This window comes from Nannospalax galili, unplaced genomic scaffold (assembly GCF_000622305.1).
Source record: "Nannospalax galili isolate Female #2095 unplaced genomic scaffold, S.galili_v1.0 scaffold365, whole genome shotgun sequence".
Classification (NCBI taxonomy): Eukaryota; Metazoa; Chordata; class Mammalia; order Rodentia; family Spalacidae; genus Nannospalax; species Nannospalax galili.
Window position 1 is genome coordinate 402,705 of NW_008353234.1, and position 19,080 is coordinate 421,784.

At 39.3% G+C, this 19,080-nt stretch overlaps 1 protein-coding gene and 1 pseudogene across 2 annotated transcripts in view; both read left to right on the top strand.

The window, feature by feature from the left end:
• The window catches only part of Rlim (ring finger protein, LIM domain interacting), a 19,279-nt gene extending 3,487 nt beyond the window's left edge, over positions 1–15,792 (top strand). Inside the window, exons 4-6 of the mRNA XM_029554724.1 lie at positions 11,613–11,802; positions 12,660–12,743; positions 14,111–15,792. Coding sequence (XP_029410584.1) covers positions 11,637–11,802; positions 12,660–12,743; positions 14,111–15,549 — 1,689 coding nt within the window. The 5' untranslated portion in view covers positions 11,613–11,636 and the 3' untranslated portion in view covers positions 15,550–15,792. The remainder of the gene's footprint in view (positions 1–11,612; positions 11,803–12,659; positions 12,744–14,110) is intronic.
• A 1,167-nt stretch (positions 15,793–16,959) lies between these two features.
• The window catches only part of LOC103747938, a 13,019-nt pseudogene continuing 10,898 nt past the window's right edge, over positions 16,960–19,080 (top strand). Inside the window, exon 1 of the transcript XR_003846659.1 lies at positions 16,960–16,981. The product of XR_003846659.1 is annotated as an uncharacterized LOC103747938 (transcript). The remainder of the gene's footprint in view (positions 16,982–19,080) is intronic.

Consider the following 19,080-nt stretch of genomic DNA (forward strand, 5'->3'; position numbering starts at 1 on the left):
TCGGAACTGGGATTTCCTGCCCGGAAAAATATAGAAGGGGGGGTCGTAAAACAAAAAAAAAAAAAAAAAAAGAAAGAAAACCCCCAAAACAACAACAACGAAATCAGGACTTGTTTTAAGAAATAGCTTAATGATAAAAGTATTGAGAAATGTTAGGCTGGTGCCTATCTTTCAGGTTGGTGAACATGTAGTAAGGGCAGGTCAAGTGGGGTATTTATATTTATGGAATTGTGTTACATGTACTTTTTCCATAGTCCTGGAGGACTGGGAGATAGAGCACATCACTGATGAGCATCCTGCTCCCTTGATTTCCCATAGAATGTATAACAAATTTGAATGTCAAATCCAGACCAATGAGGTGCTACAATTTTGGGTCACTGCCTAGGATGAGGACATTTTCTCCTGTAAGTGTAGTTGTTATAACATTTTTAATAACAGAGCTTTCCAAAACCGCATGACCTAGTTTATATAGTACTTAAAAGTTTTGGTAACTAGTGCTAAGATAGTAATAATTCTATGCCCATTTTTTTCCTTTATTATTTTTTCTAACCTTTGAATAATAAAACTTTTTGAGATGATAAAGCGGTTTGTTTTTTTCCTTTAATGGACTGAGGTGGCTTTTAAAGATACACCTCAATTTTGGGTGTATATGTTTTTGAACTTTTGTTTTCTACCTGAAATATATAATTATCATTTTCTCTCTTGATTTTCTCATATAAATGTTTTATTGTAAAATTTTAATTTCATTAATCATAACAGTACCAATATGTAAGACAGACATCTGTAGACAGCACCTAGTGTCTGTGCAAGAATATTTGTATAGATAAATTGTAATAATTACATAACTACAGGGTGAACTGTCTTTACAACCTGTGACAGTCTATTGGAGTTTGATGAGCATAATACTTTCTGGGTGGGTGGAGACACTAGTGTTTACTGATTAATAATAAGTACAGGTATAAAAATTCCTAGTGTAAGGGACAACCACACTTGTGATTTCTGTATAGGGACACTGGTTTAGGAGGGACAGTTGTCAGCATGTTTGGTCTTAAAAACAAAATTGTTTTCCTTAAATAAAATAAAAGTCATTGGTGTAGGTGCTTTGCTAATCTTTCTGTTTTTTTGTAATTTACTTTTTAAAAATGCTTTATTTTTTATTTTTTGATGTGTATGAGTGTTATGCCTACATGTAAGTAAGTGCACCCATGTCATGCATTGGCCGAGCAAGACAGAAGAGACTGTCAGATTCCATGGAACTGGAGTTACAGATAGTTGTTAGTTGCCATGTGGGCACTGGGATTTGAACCTGGGTCTTCTGCAAGAACAGTCAGTGTTCTTGACCGCTGAGCCATCTCTCCAGCCCTCTTTTTATCACTTTTCTAAGATGAGGTCTCTCTGGGGCAAGCTGGTCTGGAACTCTTTATGTAGCCCAGACTGGTCTCAAACTGGAAGAAATTATCCTGTTTGCGCCCCTGTTTTTTATATTTTTTTGGTGGGAAATACTTTTTATTTTGTTTCATTTCTTCACATAGACTCTTGCTGTGTAGTCCAGGCTAGTCCCTTGTGCTGGGATTACAGGGTGCACAGCCTGATGGGAAATCTGTCCTTAAAATGGAAAAGAGGAGAATGCAAGCAAAGCTAAACTTTCATTACTATTCAGATAATGTAACCTGTCATTACTGTGGCATATAGCTGTGTGCTCAACACACTGTGTCCCCTGATAGTCTACTGTTGGAAGTTATCAACAAATCGAGTGGTCAGGGAGAGGTACCTTGCAATAAATGCAGTGAAACATCATCCCTTCCCTGATTTTTAAAAAAATGCTTTGTATTTTAAAAATAAAAGTGTGAAATGAAAAAAGCACACAGCTATGCTTATATCCTGTTTATTTCTCAAGCTTTATTTTTGTAACTTGATACCATAATGGGATTTGTATCATTCACAGTCATAGATCCATAGATCTGAGAGGTACCCTGTAGGTGATCTAACACTGTACTATTGATGGAAATCTGAGGCACAGTAGTTTACAGTCCACACCAGAACTCATCATCACTCTTTTTCATAGTTCTGGATTCTCTGGTTGTTATCAACCATTATCTGTATTTTAAATTTCATAAAATGTTAAACATTCTACATAGGAAGAATTCTCAAACACTTTGGTATCTACTTTATATCCTGACTTCACGTTTAGTAGTTGTGGTTTAACTTTTGTTTTTTGTTTTTGCTTTTGCTTTTTGAGGCAGGGTCTCACCATGTAGCCCTGGCTGGAAGATCTGCCTGCTGAGTGTTGGGATTAAAGGTGTGAACCACAACACTCAGCGAAATTTAACTTAAATTTTGTTTTTTGTATACTTTGGATTGTACCTAGGGCCTTATACTAGGCAAGTGCTGTATTACTGTATCCTTAACCCTCTTTTTATTTTTTGTTCTGTAGTTTGAGACAGGGTCTCATGAAGTTTCCCAAGCGGGCCTGGAACTAACTGTAGTAGAGGCAGGCCTTGAACTTGTAATCCTTCTACCTTAGCCTCTCCGTTGACTAGGATTACAGACCTTTGCTACCAGGCCTGCTTTATGATTTACCTTATTATAGACAACGTATCAGTATGTAATCCTGACTGTCCTGGAACTCAGAGATCTGCCCACCTCTGCCTCCTGAGTGCTGAGACTAAAGATGTGTATCTCCATGCCCAGCTATAATTTAGGTTTTTAAAAACCGAGGTGATTTTTCATTTTGGTGTTAGTATTATTGAACTAACACTTTAGTGTTAGTAGTATACCTCCTTTTAAATATATTTTGACAATGCTGAGAGTGATCCAGTGCCTTGTGCACATTAGGTAAACACTACCACTGCTTTGCATCTCTAGCTCCTTTGTGAGGTTCTGAACGAAGGTCTTTTAGAAACAAAGATGTTCAGTATGACATGTTTTTGGATTGATATCTATAATTTTTTCAGTTCGCATGTTCTTTTTTTTGCACTCCTTAAGTTTGGAACTTGGATTGAGCACATGCAAAAGGTGACAGTTTTCAGTATCAGTCTCATGATGATAGTTAGCTTTTAATTTCTTCCTTCTACCAGCTTCATTGCTTTCTGCAGGGCTGAGGCCTTCTGCATGCTAGGCCAGCATTCTACCACTCCACAGGGAGAGGCAGATTACTGCAAGCTTGAGGTCAACCTAGTTTACATAGGGAGTTCTAATGCTGCGTAATGGAGACTGCTAAAAAAAGTCTTAAGAACTCAACTTTTTGATGTCTTAAGACTCCTTTAATAGGTACTAGGATACAGTGTGTCCATTGAGTATGTGTGTGCTTATATTTGACCCCAGGGCTTTTGGTCCATAAATTATTAGCACTAAGTTTTAAGTGACTTTTCACCCTAACATAACAAAATTAAATTTTTACATGGACTTGGAGAATTAAATGAAGTTGCTTTAGCAGTGATCAGAAACATAGTAAGTATACCAACAGAATTAATATGATAAGGACTATAGAAAAGTTGAGATTATGGTTTTGAAGGAGGATCTTGCTTTGAAGCCCAGACTAATCTAGAACTTGACATATAGCCCAGTCTAGCCTCTTCAAATCCTCCTGCCTCGTCCTTCCCAAATGTTAAGATTACAGGTTTGTGCCATTACTCCCAGTTAAAAGTTGAAATTATTCACAATGCTTAAAAATTCTGAACGTAAAACATCTGTAATCCCAGCATTTGGGAGTGAGGCAGAGAAAGGATCAAGAATTCAGGACTTCTTGAACTAGGCTTATTTTTTTTTAAAGTTTCATTTTATTTTATTTGTCTTTTTTTTGAGACAGGGTCTCCTTGTAGCCCCAGCCATCCTGGAACTCACTGTGTAGACCAGGCTGGCCTCGAACTCACCAAGATCCACCTGCCTCTGCCTCCCAAGTTCTGGGATTAAAGGCGTGCGCCACCACGCCCAGCTTTTAAGTTTTAATTTTTAAAATAAACCCTTTAGTCAGCTTGGTGGTACACCGGCTACAGAGTGAGTGAGACCATGTCCCCCAAAAAAAGATCAAAAAAGAAGAAAACAGTGCAGTATTTATGCTAATAAAAGATGTTTTGTGGGCTGTAGTATACTTCAACGTTAGAGTGCTTACCTAGTACGTGAAAAGCCCTGGGTCCAGTCAAAAGGTGTTTTGTTGTAAGCTTGCCTGGTGACACAAGCCCATAAGTGCAGCTGCTTGGGAAGCTGAGGAAGGAAGATTGTAGTGAGAATGTCTCAAAGAGAGTTGAAGATATAGCTCAGGGTGATAAAGTATTTGCCTTATATGTGTAAAGCCCTGGGTTCCATCCTCAGTACCAGAAAAACGTGGATTTTTTGTTTTTGGAAGTTTTCTTATGAGGACTAAGCATGGTATAAAAGCCTTTGGTAAGATTCAGTCATCATATATATTAGGATTAAAGGAATATATTTTAAAGTACATAGTCTTGGGATATATTGGGAGATAGTTGTCATTTATTGAAAAGTTGGTATGAGTTTGGATTCTGTAGACCAGGATTTAATTACTGTCCGTTTTCTAGCTACACATGCTTTGATAAATCACTTCCTCCATACTGCTTTTTCTTACCTGTGATATGGAAGCAGTCAGTGATTGCTACTTTATGGGATTGTCAGGATTAAGTGGAGTATGGTTAGAAGATCCTGTGTTTATGCTGCTTTATAGTTAAGGAGAGAGCTAAATGTTTTAAGTGGAATTAAGTTTTGTTCTCCTTTATGCTTTATTGGTAATCTTGAGGAAATAATTGCTTTAAAATGTATGGCACTAAGCATATGCTTGTGTGTGATCTGCGTAGTGAATGCTATAGCTTGAGAATGAGGTAATAAATGGACTTAATAAATGGTCTCTTTGATGGTAAAGGAGTCCAGGGCTGCCTTCTCCCCTCAGTCATTCCTCAGTGCCAGGGGTGGAAACCAGGGCCTCTCACATGTCAAGCAAGCACTCTCCCTCTGAACTACATCCCTAGCCCTCTTTTTTTCTCTTACTAGTTCAACTGGAAATGTATCATAATTCTTTTCATCATATAGTAGAATTTGGAGATCCATTTTGTTAACATAGTTTTTCACTGATGTTTTCATACTAAAATGGAAAAAGGTCTATCTATATTTGGATCATGGTTCCTTAACATCTTTGGAATACTTTTACCTTTATTTAAAATGTTCTCTTTTTTTTCACTCACCAAATAGTAGCATTACATCTATTGGGTACAACTCATGATTTACATTTATTACATTTCTTCATTTTATGATAACTATTGGAAGACTCAAAGTGAGACAAGGCTCATTGGGAATGTGGGAATAAGATTAGTTTACAAGGCATTGAGAGCACTGCTTGCATTCATGGTTGCCTTTTCTTTCAAAATGCAGTCAATCATCTCTGGTTGTGAGGCCCTCTTGCTGCCATAGCTCACCCTGAAACTGTCCCTGCAGGGTGGAGGTGCCTTCCTAATACTGAAGTCTCTGTACTTGCTCCATTCCTAGCCGATGCAGAGTTAAAACAGAAAGGATAGAGACTTAGGGCAGAAGTAGGGCATTAAATCAATTTCTTTTGTCCCTGTCCCCAAAATAACTACAAGGAACAAACCACTATTGTTTGTTTTGAAACAGGTCCTACTAAGAAAGTGGCCTAGAACTAGCTCTCTAGACCAAGCTAGCCTTGAACTCACAGTGAACCACCTGCCTCTGTCCCCCAAGTGCTGGAATCAAAGGTGTGCACCACCACACCCTGCCAAACTGCTTCTTTGATGAAAGCCACTGCCTTAGCAAAACATGATATTTTGTTTAAGGTATTGCTAGTTTGCATGCAGTTTTGAAGTAAAAGTGGTGTAGAAACGTGGGAAAATACTTTTCTGTTTTCAGATACTCAACACCACACACATGAATACCTATACCTATACCTGTAACTGTAGGAGAAATGTAGAGCAGCATGTAAAAGGAATTTGGAGCTAGTTCTTTTGTTTTAAGACAAAGGTAGGCCTTGCCAAGAAAGTGTTAAAATTTTTTGTCTTTGGAATACATAACTTAATATTATCCTGTTTCCACAACAGGAGGTTTAGGTAGTGACATATTAGTTCAGAACATCTTTTGCAATCTGTCTGTTCTAACTTCTTTTTTAGATTTTGTTATTTTCTATTTTTATGTGTACGCTTGCGTTCCCTACATGTATGTAAGTGCACTCATTCTGTAGTGCCTGTGGGGGTCAGAAGAGGGCATTGGATTCCTTGGAACTGGAGTTACAGACGGCTGTTACCCACCAGGTGGGTGCAGGGACGAAAATCTGAGTCCTCTACAAGAGCAGCCAGTGCTCCTTATGCTGAGCCATCTCTCCAGCTCCCTGTTCTAACTTCTGTTCCAACCTCTACGTAACATAGAATTCCTTCTTTAATACTTAGCCTCTGCTTGAATGTTTTCAGAGTCAGGTAGTTTGTTTGCTTTAAGATGTTGATTTCATCTCCATTTGGGGGTGGTTTTGTTGTACTGTTATATTAAAGAATTATTAACTTCCGTATTTTTTCAACTCTTGGCTCTAGTTTGACACTATGGGTGTATTCTTTCATGTTATGCCTCTCTTTGAAGGGGGATTTCTCCTGTCTTTAGTCTTCTTTCAGGTTAATCTAATCATCTCTAAGTAATTCAGCCAGCTATTTCTTTCCTTTGCTATGTCTTTCCTTTGGAGAGGTAATAGCACAATAGTACTGGGGAATGACTCTAGGGATTCATGTATGCCACTGAATTACATCCCTAGCCCTTTGCCATTTATTATATTTAAGAGGCTTAGTTTCTCCCCATATTCAATACAAGACCTTTTTCTCTTTTTTGTTTGTTTTGAAGACATAGTCGTACTGTGTAGCTCTAAATGATATAAAACTCACAATGTATCCGGGGTGGCCTCAAACTTGCAGTGATCCTCCTGCCTCTGTCTTCTAAGTGCTATGAGCTACCATACCCAGTGCAAGACCCCAGTGTTCCAGATATTTCTGTTTTTTTGTTTTGTTTTTAAGGTCTCATATAGTATAGGCTGGGTTGGTATTTACTGTGTAGCTGAGGATGATCTTCCTGCCTTTACCTCCCAAGCACTGGGGTTGTAGGCATGGGCTACCACATCTAACCAGACTGGCCTAGACAACCAGGCCTCTGGCCTCTGCCTCCCAAGTTTTGGGATTATAGGCATGTACCAGTACACTGAACTGAGTGAGATACTGTTTTTTTAAATCTTCCTAGTATTTTTGCAAGTTTCTGCTCTTTCTGGGGTTTAATATTCATGATGCTATTCTTAAGACTGCCACTGCTGTAACTGTCCTTAGCATGTGAGTTTTCTGTTATCCTGGGTTCGTGGCCTTCAAATGTCAGAACTTCCCATGTTTTTGCCTTGTTTGGAAAATTTGTATTTTTAAAACATCACCCAGCAATTATTTCAGAATTATTTATTGATCCTTCACAAGTAGATTTTATCTTCTTTTTAGTGTCCAGAACCTTAACTGCTTTAAGATGCTAATTGCATGTGTACTGGTAGTTTTCCTTAGGAAATTTTGGCTTGAAGGTATTTTTCTTTTTTTGTTTTTTGGGTTTGTTTGTTTGTTTGTTTCTGGCTTTTTTTTTCTTTTCTATGATTTTCAAAAGCAGCAACTGTTACCAATACCAAATTGTGTGTTACTTGGGGGAAAATGAATTTCTTTTGTTGGTTTTGTTTGTTTATAGGACTTGGCCTATATAAATAACATGACTGTCTAAGCTTCTGAAGAAATTTAGTTATGAGCTAGGAAACTGAAAATATTGTAATCTGTCATCTCTGCTGTTTTTTTTTTCAGTCTTTTTGAGAAAGGGTCTCCCCATGGTCCCAGCTTGCCTGGCACTTATCCTCTCTACTTCTTGGCATACTCATCCTGTGTTGCTCAATAATAGATAGCATGGTTTTAAGAATAGCAGTCTAAGGGAACTAGAACGGAGGTCTAGGTGCACCTTTGTGTAGAAAGTTTATTCAGTAGCCTCAGCAAGAGGGCAGAGTTTAACAATATGGATTCCTGTGGTTTTTTTAAAATCTGGACTAGAGTTTTGTTTTTGTTTTTTGAGACAGGGTTTCACTGTAACCCAGGCTGGCTTTCAACTCCTGCCTCAACCTCACAAGGGCTGGAATACAGATGTGAGCTGCCACAACTGGTGGGTTTTTATTTTTCTCTTTAGGGTTAGCATATGAATATTCTGGTACATTTATGTATTGCGTATGTGAGGAGGGCTAAATTATAATGCCGCTTTCCCACAAATCAGATTTCCATGTTGTCCTTGTTTCGGTTACTATAATAGAATGCCCTAAGCTGCATATCTTATAAACAGCAGAAACTGGAGGATGGGAAGTCAGAGGATGGGCAGCTTGTTGTCTGGTGAGGGCTGACTTCATGGTTCTTATTGTATTTTCATGTGGTGGAACAGGCAAGGAGATCTGTTTAGAGCCTTTTAGGAAGGGCACACTAACCTATATCATTATCTAATCACTTTCCAGAGGCCTTAACTCCTAATACTAATTCATAACCTTGATAGTTAATTTCAGCAGGTGAACAATAGGGGAAAGAGAGAAGCCAAAATTCCAGAAAGGTTTTTTTATTTTTCCCTTTTTCCTTGTTTTTTTTTTGTTTTTGTTTTTGTTTTTGAGACAGGGTCTTCCTGAAGCCCCAGCTGTCCTCCTTCATATGTTGCCCACGCTGGCCTGGAACTCAAAAATCCTTTGTCCTCAGAGAGAAACATGATGGCATACATCTGTTACTATAATACTTGGACATGAAGTCAGAAGGGTGGGGCATTTAAAGCCAGCCTGGACTTTATGAAGCCCTATGTTTAAAAAAAAAAAAAGTAAATAACCCCCCTAAAAATTCTTTGGTGTCAGCCTCCTGAGTGTCTGGGATTACAAGTTTGTACCACCATGTTGGGCTTTGTAAAATTTTTCCTAATGAAACTCAACATGTAATAATAGGTGAGAACGTTGTCACCTAATATCAGATAATGAATATGGAGAATGGCATTCTTTCTTTAAAGAGCAACATTTTACTTCTGTACCAGTCATTTGCAAATGTTCATCTGTTGTAGCTGACTTAAATTTAAAGTAAGATTTTACTTATACAGTTCATCTCTGTTTTTGTTTGTTTGGTGTGGATTTGGGGGCAGGGGTTGTACATGTTTCATCTTTGAAAATGTCTCTATACATATACATACCGACATCTTAACCAAACCAGAAGCTTGAATTTAATGATACGTGTTCATCTCTTAGAGAAAGAATTTGATTCGATTCTTGGTTTACCTTTTAGAATAATATGACTTTTGGTTACTATTTCCAGTTGAAAGCTAGGTGGAAGCCCCTCAGCTACACAGTACATGAATTTTAAAATGAGGAAATTTACTTTACACTTACTGGACTCCAAAAACTGCTTTGGGGACTGTAGTTGGAGAGCAGAAAATGAATCTGCTAAGAATTGAAGGGAGGTGAACTCATTTCTTTGATAGCTTGTGTTACTAGTGCTAGTAATTGTTGCAGTGACTTTACCCTAGCACAAGGTTTGCATATAAATGTTGTTTTCTTATTCATTAAGGAGTATTGAATTAGCAGCAAAACCTAATCCCCTTCCCTAAAAAAACCCAATCCCACAATCATTTGTGTTTTGAAGATAGTAATTGAGGGTGTACTCATTAAGAAACAGAGTTTGATCTTTGGCCCAAGTCCCACGAATCACAGTAAAATTTAACTGTTGTTAACTCATCAAAATGCTACATTCCGGGCATGTAGCTTATATACATATATAATACATAGACAGACAGACACACACACACATATGTATGTATACACATACATCAACACCCCAGAGACTGAAGCAGGAGGATTACCATGAGTTCAAGGCCATTGAGGGCTACAAAGTGAGACCCTGTCTCAAGCAAAAAAATGGTAGAAAAAGTGAAGATTTCTAATCTGTAGAACTAAAGAGATTAAGTCCACCAGAGTAAGGCTCACATTGATACTGCTGGTTTAGTAACATGATGGACTCACATATTACTGCATAATAGTTTCCAGTGAAAACAAATGGATAAACATGTTGCATTTCCACAAGCATCGTAAATGTGCTCAACTAGTTTTTTTTTTTCCTACTCCCCATATATGTTTACCATTTCATTTATAAATCTCAGCAGGTTCTACTTCAGGTTGTTCTGAATTAAGTTTCCTCAACTTCGTTTCCTCAACTTCTTTTAAAGCACTTAAAACCCTAGCATTTAGAAAATGGAGGCAGGAAGATTGACAGTTCGAGGCCAGCCTGGGCTATATAAGTGAAACCTTGTCTTAAAGACATTCTCGCCTTTTGTCTCACGTAGACTGATCATACGGTTAGTTTGTAAAGTTAGCTTATATGTCTCAAATAATCAACACATAGGATGAGCAACAACTGAATATTATCAGTTGTATTTGTTAACTCATCAATAGCTAAGAAAAACCACTCTTATTTGCATGGTTGGTGACATTCTGTCCAGCATCCTCAACTTTTTGCACAACTCTGTTAAACAAAAGGCTAACATTAAATAAGTTTATTTCCTTTGGACATATTTCTTCACTCAAAATTTCATTTACCATTTACCATTTCTTTGCTTGAACAAAACGAGCCATTTGGAAATTTACTTTGGTTAAATTCTCATTCATTTTTTTATTTTTGTAAAGAAATAGTTTAGGTAAGTCCCTCAAGTTTTCTAATTTTTCAGACCATAGGTTTCCTGTATTGACAGTATTTTGACAAGTGTTTTAGTTTAATGATATCAATACATATATTACATTACTTTAGCACATTTGTGTCTGCATAATGTAATCCCATGAAAACTTCTTCTGTTGCACCTTTATGTGTGATATTCACAGTCCACTTTTCAGTTGACATGAGTATGCACACATTTTTTAAATATTTTTATGATTTTTATTGTATGTGTATAGGTGTATTGTCTGCGTGCATGTAAGTGCACTCTGTCATGCATTGACTGCAGGGGCATTGAATCCCCCTGGGACTGGAGTTATGGACGGTCGTTAGCCACCATGTTGGTGCTGGAAATCAAACCCTGGTCCTCTGCAAGAGCAGTTAGTGCTCTTAACCACTGAGCCATCTCTCCAGCCTCCAGTACTATTTTCTTTAATTTGAAGCTATCTGTACTTGGTACATGCCTGTAATCCTGGCCCTTAACAGGCACAGACAGGAGAATCATGAGTTTGGGTGCAACCAGGATTACATAGAGTTTCCTGTCTCCAAAAACTATGTCCTAGTCTGGGAGTGTGTCCTAGTGGTGGAGTGCATGCCCTGGGTTAAGTTCCTAGCACCTCAACGTAAAAATCATTCTTAGATTACAAAGAGAGTAAAAAGAGGCAGTATTGATTAAATTTGGCCCAAGAGCTGCAGTTTGCTAACTTCTGACCTATTCTTCCTAGTTTAATAGTGCTTTTCCAACTTTTTTTTGTTATAGCATTTCATTTACTAATTGTTAAAATTTACACCTCTATCCGTATTCTAGATTTTTACATAAATAAAACTGTTAGGTGGAATGCATAGTGATGTCTGACTTCAAGATTGTTCCTCTTTCTCTTTTAGATATTTTTCCACTTGTTCATCAAGATGGAAAGCTCAGATTCTAACGATAAAGGAAGTGATCAATCTACAGCACAGCGCAGAAGTCAGATGGACCGATTGGATCGGGAAGAGGCTTTCTATCAGTTTGTGAATAATCTGAGTGAAGAAGATTATAGACTTATGAGAGATAACAATTTGCTGGGCACCCCAGGTATGCTACATGTAATTTAAGTTATATGTGTAAATTTCTTGGTTTTAAGAAGAAAGTTGTTTTAAAATCTGTTTATTTATGACATGATTAATACAAGAGATATCGAATGGCATTTACACTGTGTTTATTGCCTGATTCTGTTCTTTCATATTTGGAATTAGCCTGTGTCAGAGATATTTAAATTTTTTGGATTATATTATAAATTTTTAGTGAAGTGATTTTAATAGAGTGGAGCTGAACAGTTTTAGTCTTAACTTGCTAGCCATTATTCCAGATGTCAAATAACTAATGGGGACTTTAGTTTCAGGGAAAGACTCATCCTATTATGTCATCTTTGATTCTCTAAACCTGCCCCAACTGTAACCAGAGTTAGCTGTGGGTAAAATAGCACAAGAACTTTCTCTTTATTCTCTTTCACCCAGCTAAGGTCTTATTTGATCCTAGTTAGAACTGTCTACCTCTTCCTTCCCATTTCTGTTTCCACTAGCCTGTGGATGATTCCATTAATTTTCAAAGGTAAAGATTTAGCAAGGCTTTTGATAGAGGCAGTGCATTTTTGAGCCAGTATTATCATACTTAGAATGTCTTAGCTGGAGTTCTGGCTCTGCTGTTACTCGGTGTGACTTCTGGCAGGTCAGTCTCTCCATTTAAAAATACAGATAACAAAGCCAGGCATGGTGGCACATGCCTGTAACTCCAGCCACACAGGATGCTGAGGCAGGATGTTCTCGAGTTTTAGATGAGCCTGGGGGGACCCTTTCTTAAAAAGAATCATGAGGAGGGAGGAGGGTGGGGAGGGAGAGAGAGAGACTCACTGGTTTTCATTTGTAATTTGGCAAACATTGTTAAACTTTCAGGTGAAAGTACTGAGGAAGAGTTGCTCCGAAGACTACAGCAAATTAAAGAGGGTCCACCGCCACAAAACTCGGATGAAAATAGAGGTATACTTTGTTTTGGGAGGTGGGTAGAGGATGGGATGATAAGAACTTCATAATAGTAAATGTCAACTAAAGATTATCGGGAAATGCCACTAATTAATTTGGTGCTAAGTAACTGCCCATAAAAAGAGAAGTGGCATTTTCTTGGTATTTGGTGAGAATGTCAACATGCTGTTTTCTGCCTCACCTTTGGATTGTTTGTGTTAATTGGGCCACAGTGCGAAATGACCTATTTAAATGTGATTCCCTCTGCACCCCCCAGCTTTCCACCTACTTAATTCCTTATTTATAAACATAAGGCCTCACCAGCAAAAAGAAATGCTTTGTCTTTCCTAGTGCCTTTCAACTGGGTATAATTTTTTCCCCTTAGAGAGTATTGGCAATGACTGGAGACATGTTTGGTCAACAAAACTGAGTGTTTGCTAGTAGCATCTAGCAGAGAGCAGATATGCTGTCAACCACCCTGATATCCTACAACACATACCACAGTTCTCAGAATTAATTGACTCAAATTGTTAGTGGTGCTGCTGCTAAGCAAGCTGTCTGTAACCTCCAGGCTGGCATTTCCCTTTCAACAGGAAATAGGGAATTTGACTGTGTAAGAGCATACCATGGTAGCAGTTTGGTTCTTAGACATACTGTTGGTTATGCTCTCTGTACTAGGCTCAGACTGTTGATTTGATGTGATGTTCAGTTTTATGTTGCTTTAAAATCTTGAAGATATTGATATTCACATACTTATAAACCATTTTTTTTGCTATGACTACAGTATCTTGTATTTTAAAATAATTTCAGCTGGGTGTGGTGTCACACTCCCTGAATCCCAGCACCCTCCAGGCAGAAGCAGGTGAATCTGAGACCAAGGCCAACTGGGACTGTAAGAAGACCCTGTCTCAAAAAAAATTCATGTTATCAGTGGCATTTAATTAAGCCTGTAGTTGAAGTAATATAGACTGATGAAAATTTGATAAAAAATATAATTGGAACCAAACTACCAGTGCTGCCCCCTAACTAGTGGTTATGTAATTTGATTATGTTTTAACAGTGGACTAAAAAACGTTACCTTCTGACAGTCTCACAGTGTCTTCTAGACTCTGTATCATAAAGTAGTAAAAATAGACTTCCTTCAAATACCCTCAGAAAATAAAGCCATTCTAAATCTCTCTTAGCTTTCTCTTTTCAAATAGTTTAACTTTCTCCTGTTTTTTGCTTATAAATCAGTATGGCATACATCTTGCAAAGCTTTGTGAATTAAAAATTTGTTCAGAATTGTAAAATTCTTTAATGTAGTTTCTAATTCTAATCACTGTATGGTTGTCCTAATTTAGCAGTTCCTTTCTCTCCCCCTCCTCCTCCTCTGTTTTAAACAGGTGTAGAGTCTTCAGATGATGTGTCCAATGGTGACTCTATAATAGACTGGCTTAACTCTGTCAGACAAACTGGAAATACAACCAGAAGTGGTCAGAGAGGAAACCAATCATGGAGAGCAGTGAGCCGGACTAATCCAAACAGTGGTGATTTCAGATTCAGTTTAGAGATAAATGTTAACCGTAATAATGGAAGTCAAACCCCAGAGAATGAAAATGAGCCATCTGCAAGACGTCCTAGTGGAGAAAATGTGGAAAACAACCAAAGGCATGTAGAAAATCCAGCATCTGAATCAACATCTGTCCAACCATCTAGGTCAGAACGAAATTCAACTGAAGCATTAACAGAAGTGCCATCCACCAGTGGTCAGAGGAGGGCGAGAAGCCGGAGCCCAGAACATCGGAGAACCAGAGCAAGAGCTGAAAGAAGTAGGTCTCCGCTGCATCCAACAAGCGAAATTCCACGAAGAGCTCATCATAGTATCTCATCTCAGACTTTTGAGCACCCTTTGGTGAGCGAGACTGAGGGAAGTTCCAAAACCCGGCACCGTGTGACCTTGAGACAGCAAATAACTGGGCCCGAGCTGCTAGGTAGAGGCCTTTTTACAGCTTCTGGGGCAAGAAATGCCTCTCAAGGAACAGGTTCTTCAGACACAGCTAGTAATGGTGAGACAACGGGATCAGGACAGAGACCTTCAACCATAGTCCTTGATCTTCAAGTAAGAAGAGTTCATCCTGGAGAATATCGGCAGAGAGATAGCATAGCTAGCAGAACTCGGTCAAGATCTCAGACACCAAACAACACTGTCACTTATGAAAGTGAACGAGGAGGTTTTAGGCGCACATTTTCACGTTCTGAGCGGGCAGGTGTGAGAACCTATGTTAGTACTATCAGGATTCCCATTCGTAGAATCTTAAATACTGGCCTGAGTGAAACTACATCTGTTGCAATTCAGACCATGTTAAGGCAGATAATGACAGGTTTTGGTGAGCTGAGCTACTTTATGTACAGTGACAGTGATTCAGAGCCTAGTGCCTCAGTCCCAAGTCGAAATATGGAAAGGGCAGAGTCACAAAATGGAAGAGGGAGCTCTGGTGGTGGTAATGGTTCATGTTCCAGCTCCAGCCTCAATCCCACTTCCAGTGGCGAAAGTTCAGAAAGTAGCTCAGAGGTATTTGAGGGCAGTAACAAAGGAGGCTCCTCTGCCTCAGCAGGTGCCAGGAGAGATGGCCGACATAGGCCTTCCGTCACATTTGATGAAAGTGGCTCTTTGCCTTTCCTTAGTCTGGCTCAGTTTTTCCTCTTAAATGAGGATGATGACTATGATGACGATAATGACGACCAACCTAGAGGACTCACCAAAGAACAGATTGACAACTTGGCAATGAGAAGTTTTGATCAAAATGATGCTTTGAAGACATGTAGCATTTGCATTACATAATATACAGAAGGCAACAAACTTCGTAAACTACCTTGTTCCCATGAGTACCACCTGCACTGCATTGATCGCTGGTTGTCTGAGAATTCTACCTGTCCTATCTGTTGCAGGGCTGTCTTAGCTTCTGGGAACAGAGAAAGTGTTGTTTAAGATCTGAACTCTCAGCTATGGAGCTAGAATAGTGATAGGCAAACAGAAATCACTTGCTTTCTGTCCACTTTTTGAGTGGTGCTTCAACATAAAGTTAACAACCTGAATTGAGTCATTAGTTTCTGAACGAACCCTGTGTTTTCTCTTCCAGAATGACAAAAATATTTTAAAAGCCACGTTTTAGGACGTAAACATTTGATGTCAGTAGCAGGTGAATTGGTAATATTTCTGTTACTGATAATTTACCCATATACATCGTCAGTTTCTCCTTTGTTATCTTAAGGTCTTTCTTAGTGGTCTGTATCATGTTAACCTCTTTTTAAAGTTTGCCATAAGAGAGGCATTAAGAAAACCCCTACTCAAGACTACGTTACATTATGTGTTTCATAAGTGATTACTTAAAGTTATACCATTCCCAGTTATTAGATGACACAAATTCAGTCACATTCTGAATATTGTTTGTTCCACCTTTCAGACTAGGCGATACCGGACATGTCAGTGTAAATAACACTAAAGTTAGGATCTTCTAAGTGTATAACTGTCCTAAGCCCATCACTGTGGCACACAATAGAGTAAGCTTATAGTTTAATTGAGATATTTATCTTGTGGAAATATTAAAAAGCCTATGCTTGTGTAAGTGAAAAAAATCACATTCTTTTAAAAATGTAAAGCTATTTTGTAGAGGCTCAGTACTTTTCCAATGCACTGTTGTATTAATGCATTAAAAAATGTAAAGTTACCATGCTTTAAAAAAAAAAGAAGAAAGCAACAGGGCTGGAGAGATGGCTCAGTGGTTAAGAACACTGACTGTTCCTGCAGGAGACAACACGGGTGCATTTACATACATGGAGGCAATGCACGCATACACATAAAATAATAAATAAAATTTAAAAGAAGAAGAAAGCAAGCCAGCACCAGTGTTCATCATACTCTGCTTCCTGAGTATGGATGCGTGTGATCATCTGCTTCACGCTTCTGCCAGCATGACTTCCCCACCGTGTTGGATGTACCCTCGAATTATGAGCCAAAATAAACCCTTCTTCTGTCAGCTATTTCCTCACAGCCACAAGAAAATATGCCAGTGACACAGGATGTTACTAGGGAGTTCAGACTGGCCTAGAACTTGCAGTGTAGCCCAGGCTGGCCTCAAAGTTGTGATCCTCCTGCTTCAGCCTCCTGAGTGCTGGGATCACAGACTAGAGCCACCTTGCCTGGCTAACAAGGGCTTCAGACCCTTCCCGCATACCCATCTCCATGAGGGCCATGAAACTACACTCTCTTCATGGTAAGTGCATGAAGTTGCCAGAAAGATAGAAATAGGTAAACATTGCAATCACTTGAAAATAGCCATGGCCTACTATGAAAAAATAGTTACAAAACAAAATGGAAAAGGAGCTGCAAGGTGGAAAAGAATTAGCAGACATCTAGTGTAAGAATGGAGAGAAGCATGCAGATTAGACCTGCCGTGTTGCTAGAGGCCACCGGGAAGTGGCAGCCCAGAAAAATGTCCCTTCCACAATGAAAAAGTGTGGGTGCTCGTGCCGAGAGCAAAGGACAACTTTTGGCAGTCCATTCTCTCCTTCCATGGTAAGATCGGGATCAAACTCAGGTCATCAGGCTTACACAGCAAGCACTTTTACCTGCTCACCATCTTGCAGGCCTAGTAGCTATTCTTTATTCCTTCTCGTTCTGTATATGTGTGTGGTTGAGATGGTGCTGTATTTGCAGTTTTGCCACTAACTTTATACCAAGGACTTTGTGTACTCTGCTTTTAAATTGGTACCAAGTGCTGTGCTTCGTCATCTTATCATTGTCCATATAGATTCTTTTAGGTAAACATTTAGTTATTTTTCTTATTTTTTGCTGTATTGAGGATCAAACTCAGGCAGGGTCTTGCACATACTAGACAGCCTCTCTACCTCTGAGGTATATCCCCAGCTATTGGTTGCTTTTTAAAGACAAGATAATCAACAGCAAAGCTTTGTCCGGTTCCACTGGAAGAGATGGGGACTGGAAAAAAGACTGTTGGGTTTGACTACCAGCAGGGCAGAAGCTGAGTGAATGGCTAGGAGATAGCCAAAGCCACAGAGGGGCTTGAGCAAGCCTGTGCTCCTTTGGATATGTTAAGTGATAAAAACTGAACTAGTGATGTAGCTCAGTGATAGAGCACCTGTCAAGTACATGTAATGTCCTGGGTGTATTCTCAACACACTGTAAGCAAATAAATAAATGAACAAATGAATTCAACACAGTTTCTCAGAGGGGTAAGAGCCCAGAAGACAGAAGCAATGAGAGAATTGGGCCCACTGATGGAGTGAGGGCCTTCAGCAGATCAGGGGAACCAGGGCCCCCTGAAGGAGCAAGGGCCTTCAGGTCAGGGGAACCAGCTCCAGGAGCAGAGGGAATCATTTCTGCTCAGAGGTACTGCAAAGAAAAGCCTAGAGGGAACAGGATAAAGCAGAATTCATGTCCATCGCTCACAGATGTCAGTGTCCTGGGGATGGGGTGGGGATTAGAAGGGGTAAGAGGGTTAGAGGGCAGCCAGTGATATTTGCCACAGCAGGTGTGTGGAGGTCAGAGAAGGGAGTCCATTCTTTCCTTCTATTACATGGGTCTGGGGATCAAACTCAGGCTGTCCGACTTGGTGGCAGGCATCTTTAGCTGCTGAGTCATCTTGCTCACCCCTTAATGGGATTTAGAATTACAGAAACAGTCTCTGAAGGTGTTTGCAGAATAGTTTAACCTAGGGAAGACCCTGTGTGCTGTCCTTCAACTGTGGTCCTGAACTGAATAAAAAGGAAAAAGCCTGCTGAGCCCCAGCGTTGTCTCTGCTGCCCGAGTGCTGATACAATGTGACCAGCTCCCTCCTGTTCCATCCATCACCACCTGCTCCTGCCGCCATGCCTGCCCTATCTTGATGGACTCCACCCTTAAAATGTGAGCCAAAATAAACCCTTCTTTCTGTAAGTTGCTTTTCTCTGGTATTTTGTCACAGCAATGAGAATAATATACCCTGTCCTAAATGTTTTTAAAAGTGAAAAACAAAAAGGACTAAGGCTATAGCTCAGTCACAGAGCACTCACTCAGCATGTGCAAGGCCATGGATTTCATTCCCATGTCCTGTCCTGGAAAAAAATTGCTTTCATAAGACAGAAACATGTATGGGGTCAAGATCCACTTAGAAAAGGTGATGTGACTTTGAGAAGAAAGCAAGGTAGAGGTTAAGAGGCCTGGCCTCTGATATTAGCCAGGACAGCAAAGGGCCGCAAGGATTTGTGTGGTACATGTAATTGCCTGTCCTTCAGCAATTACAGACACCAAACTCCTTTCACCATCAGCAGAAAGGTAATTGACATAATTGTGGAGACACCCCTAGGCATTCCT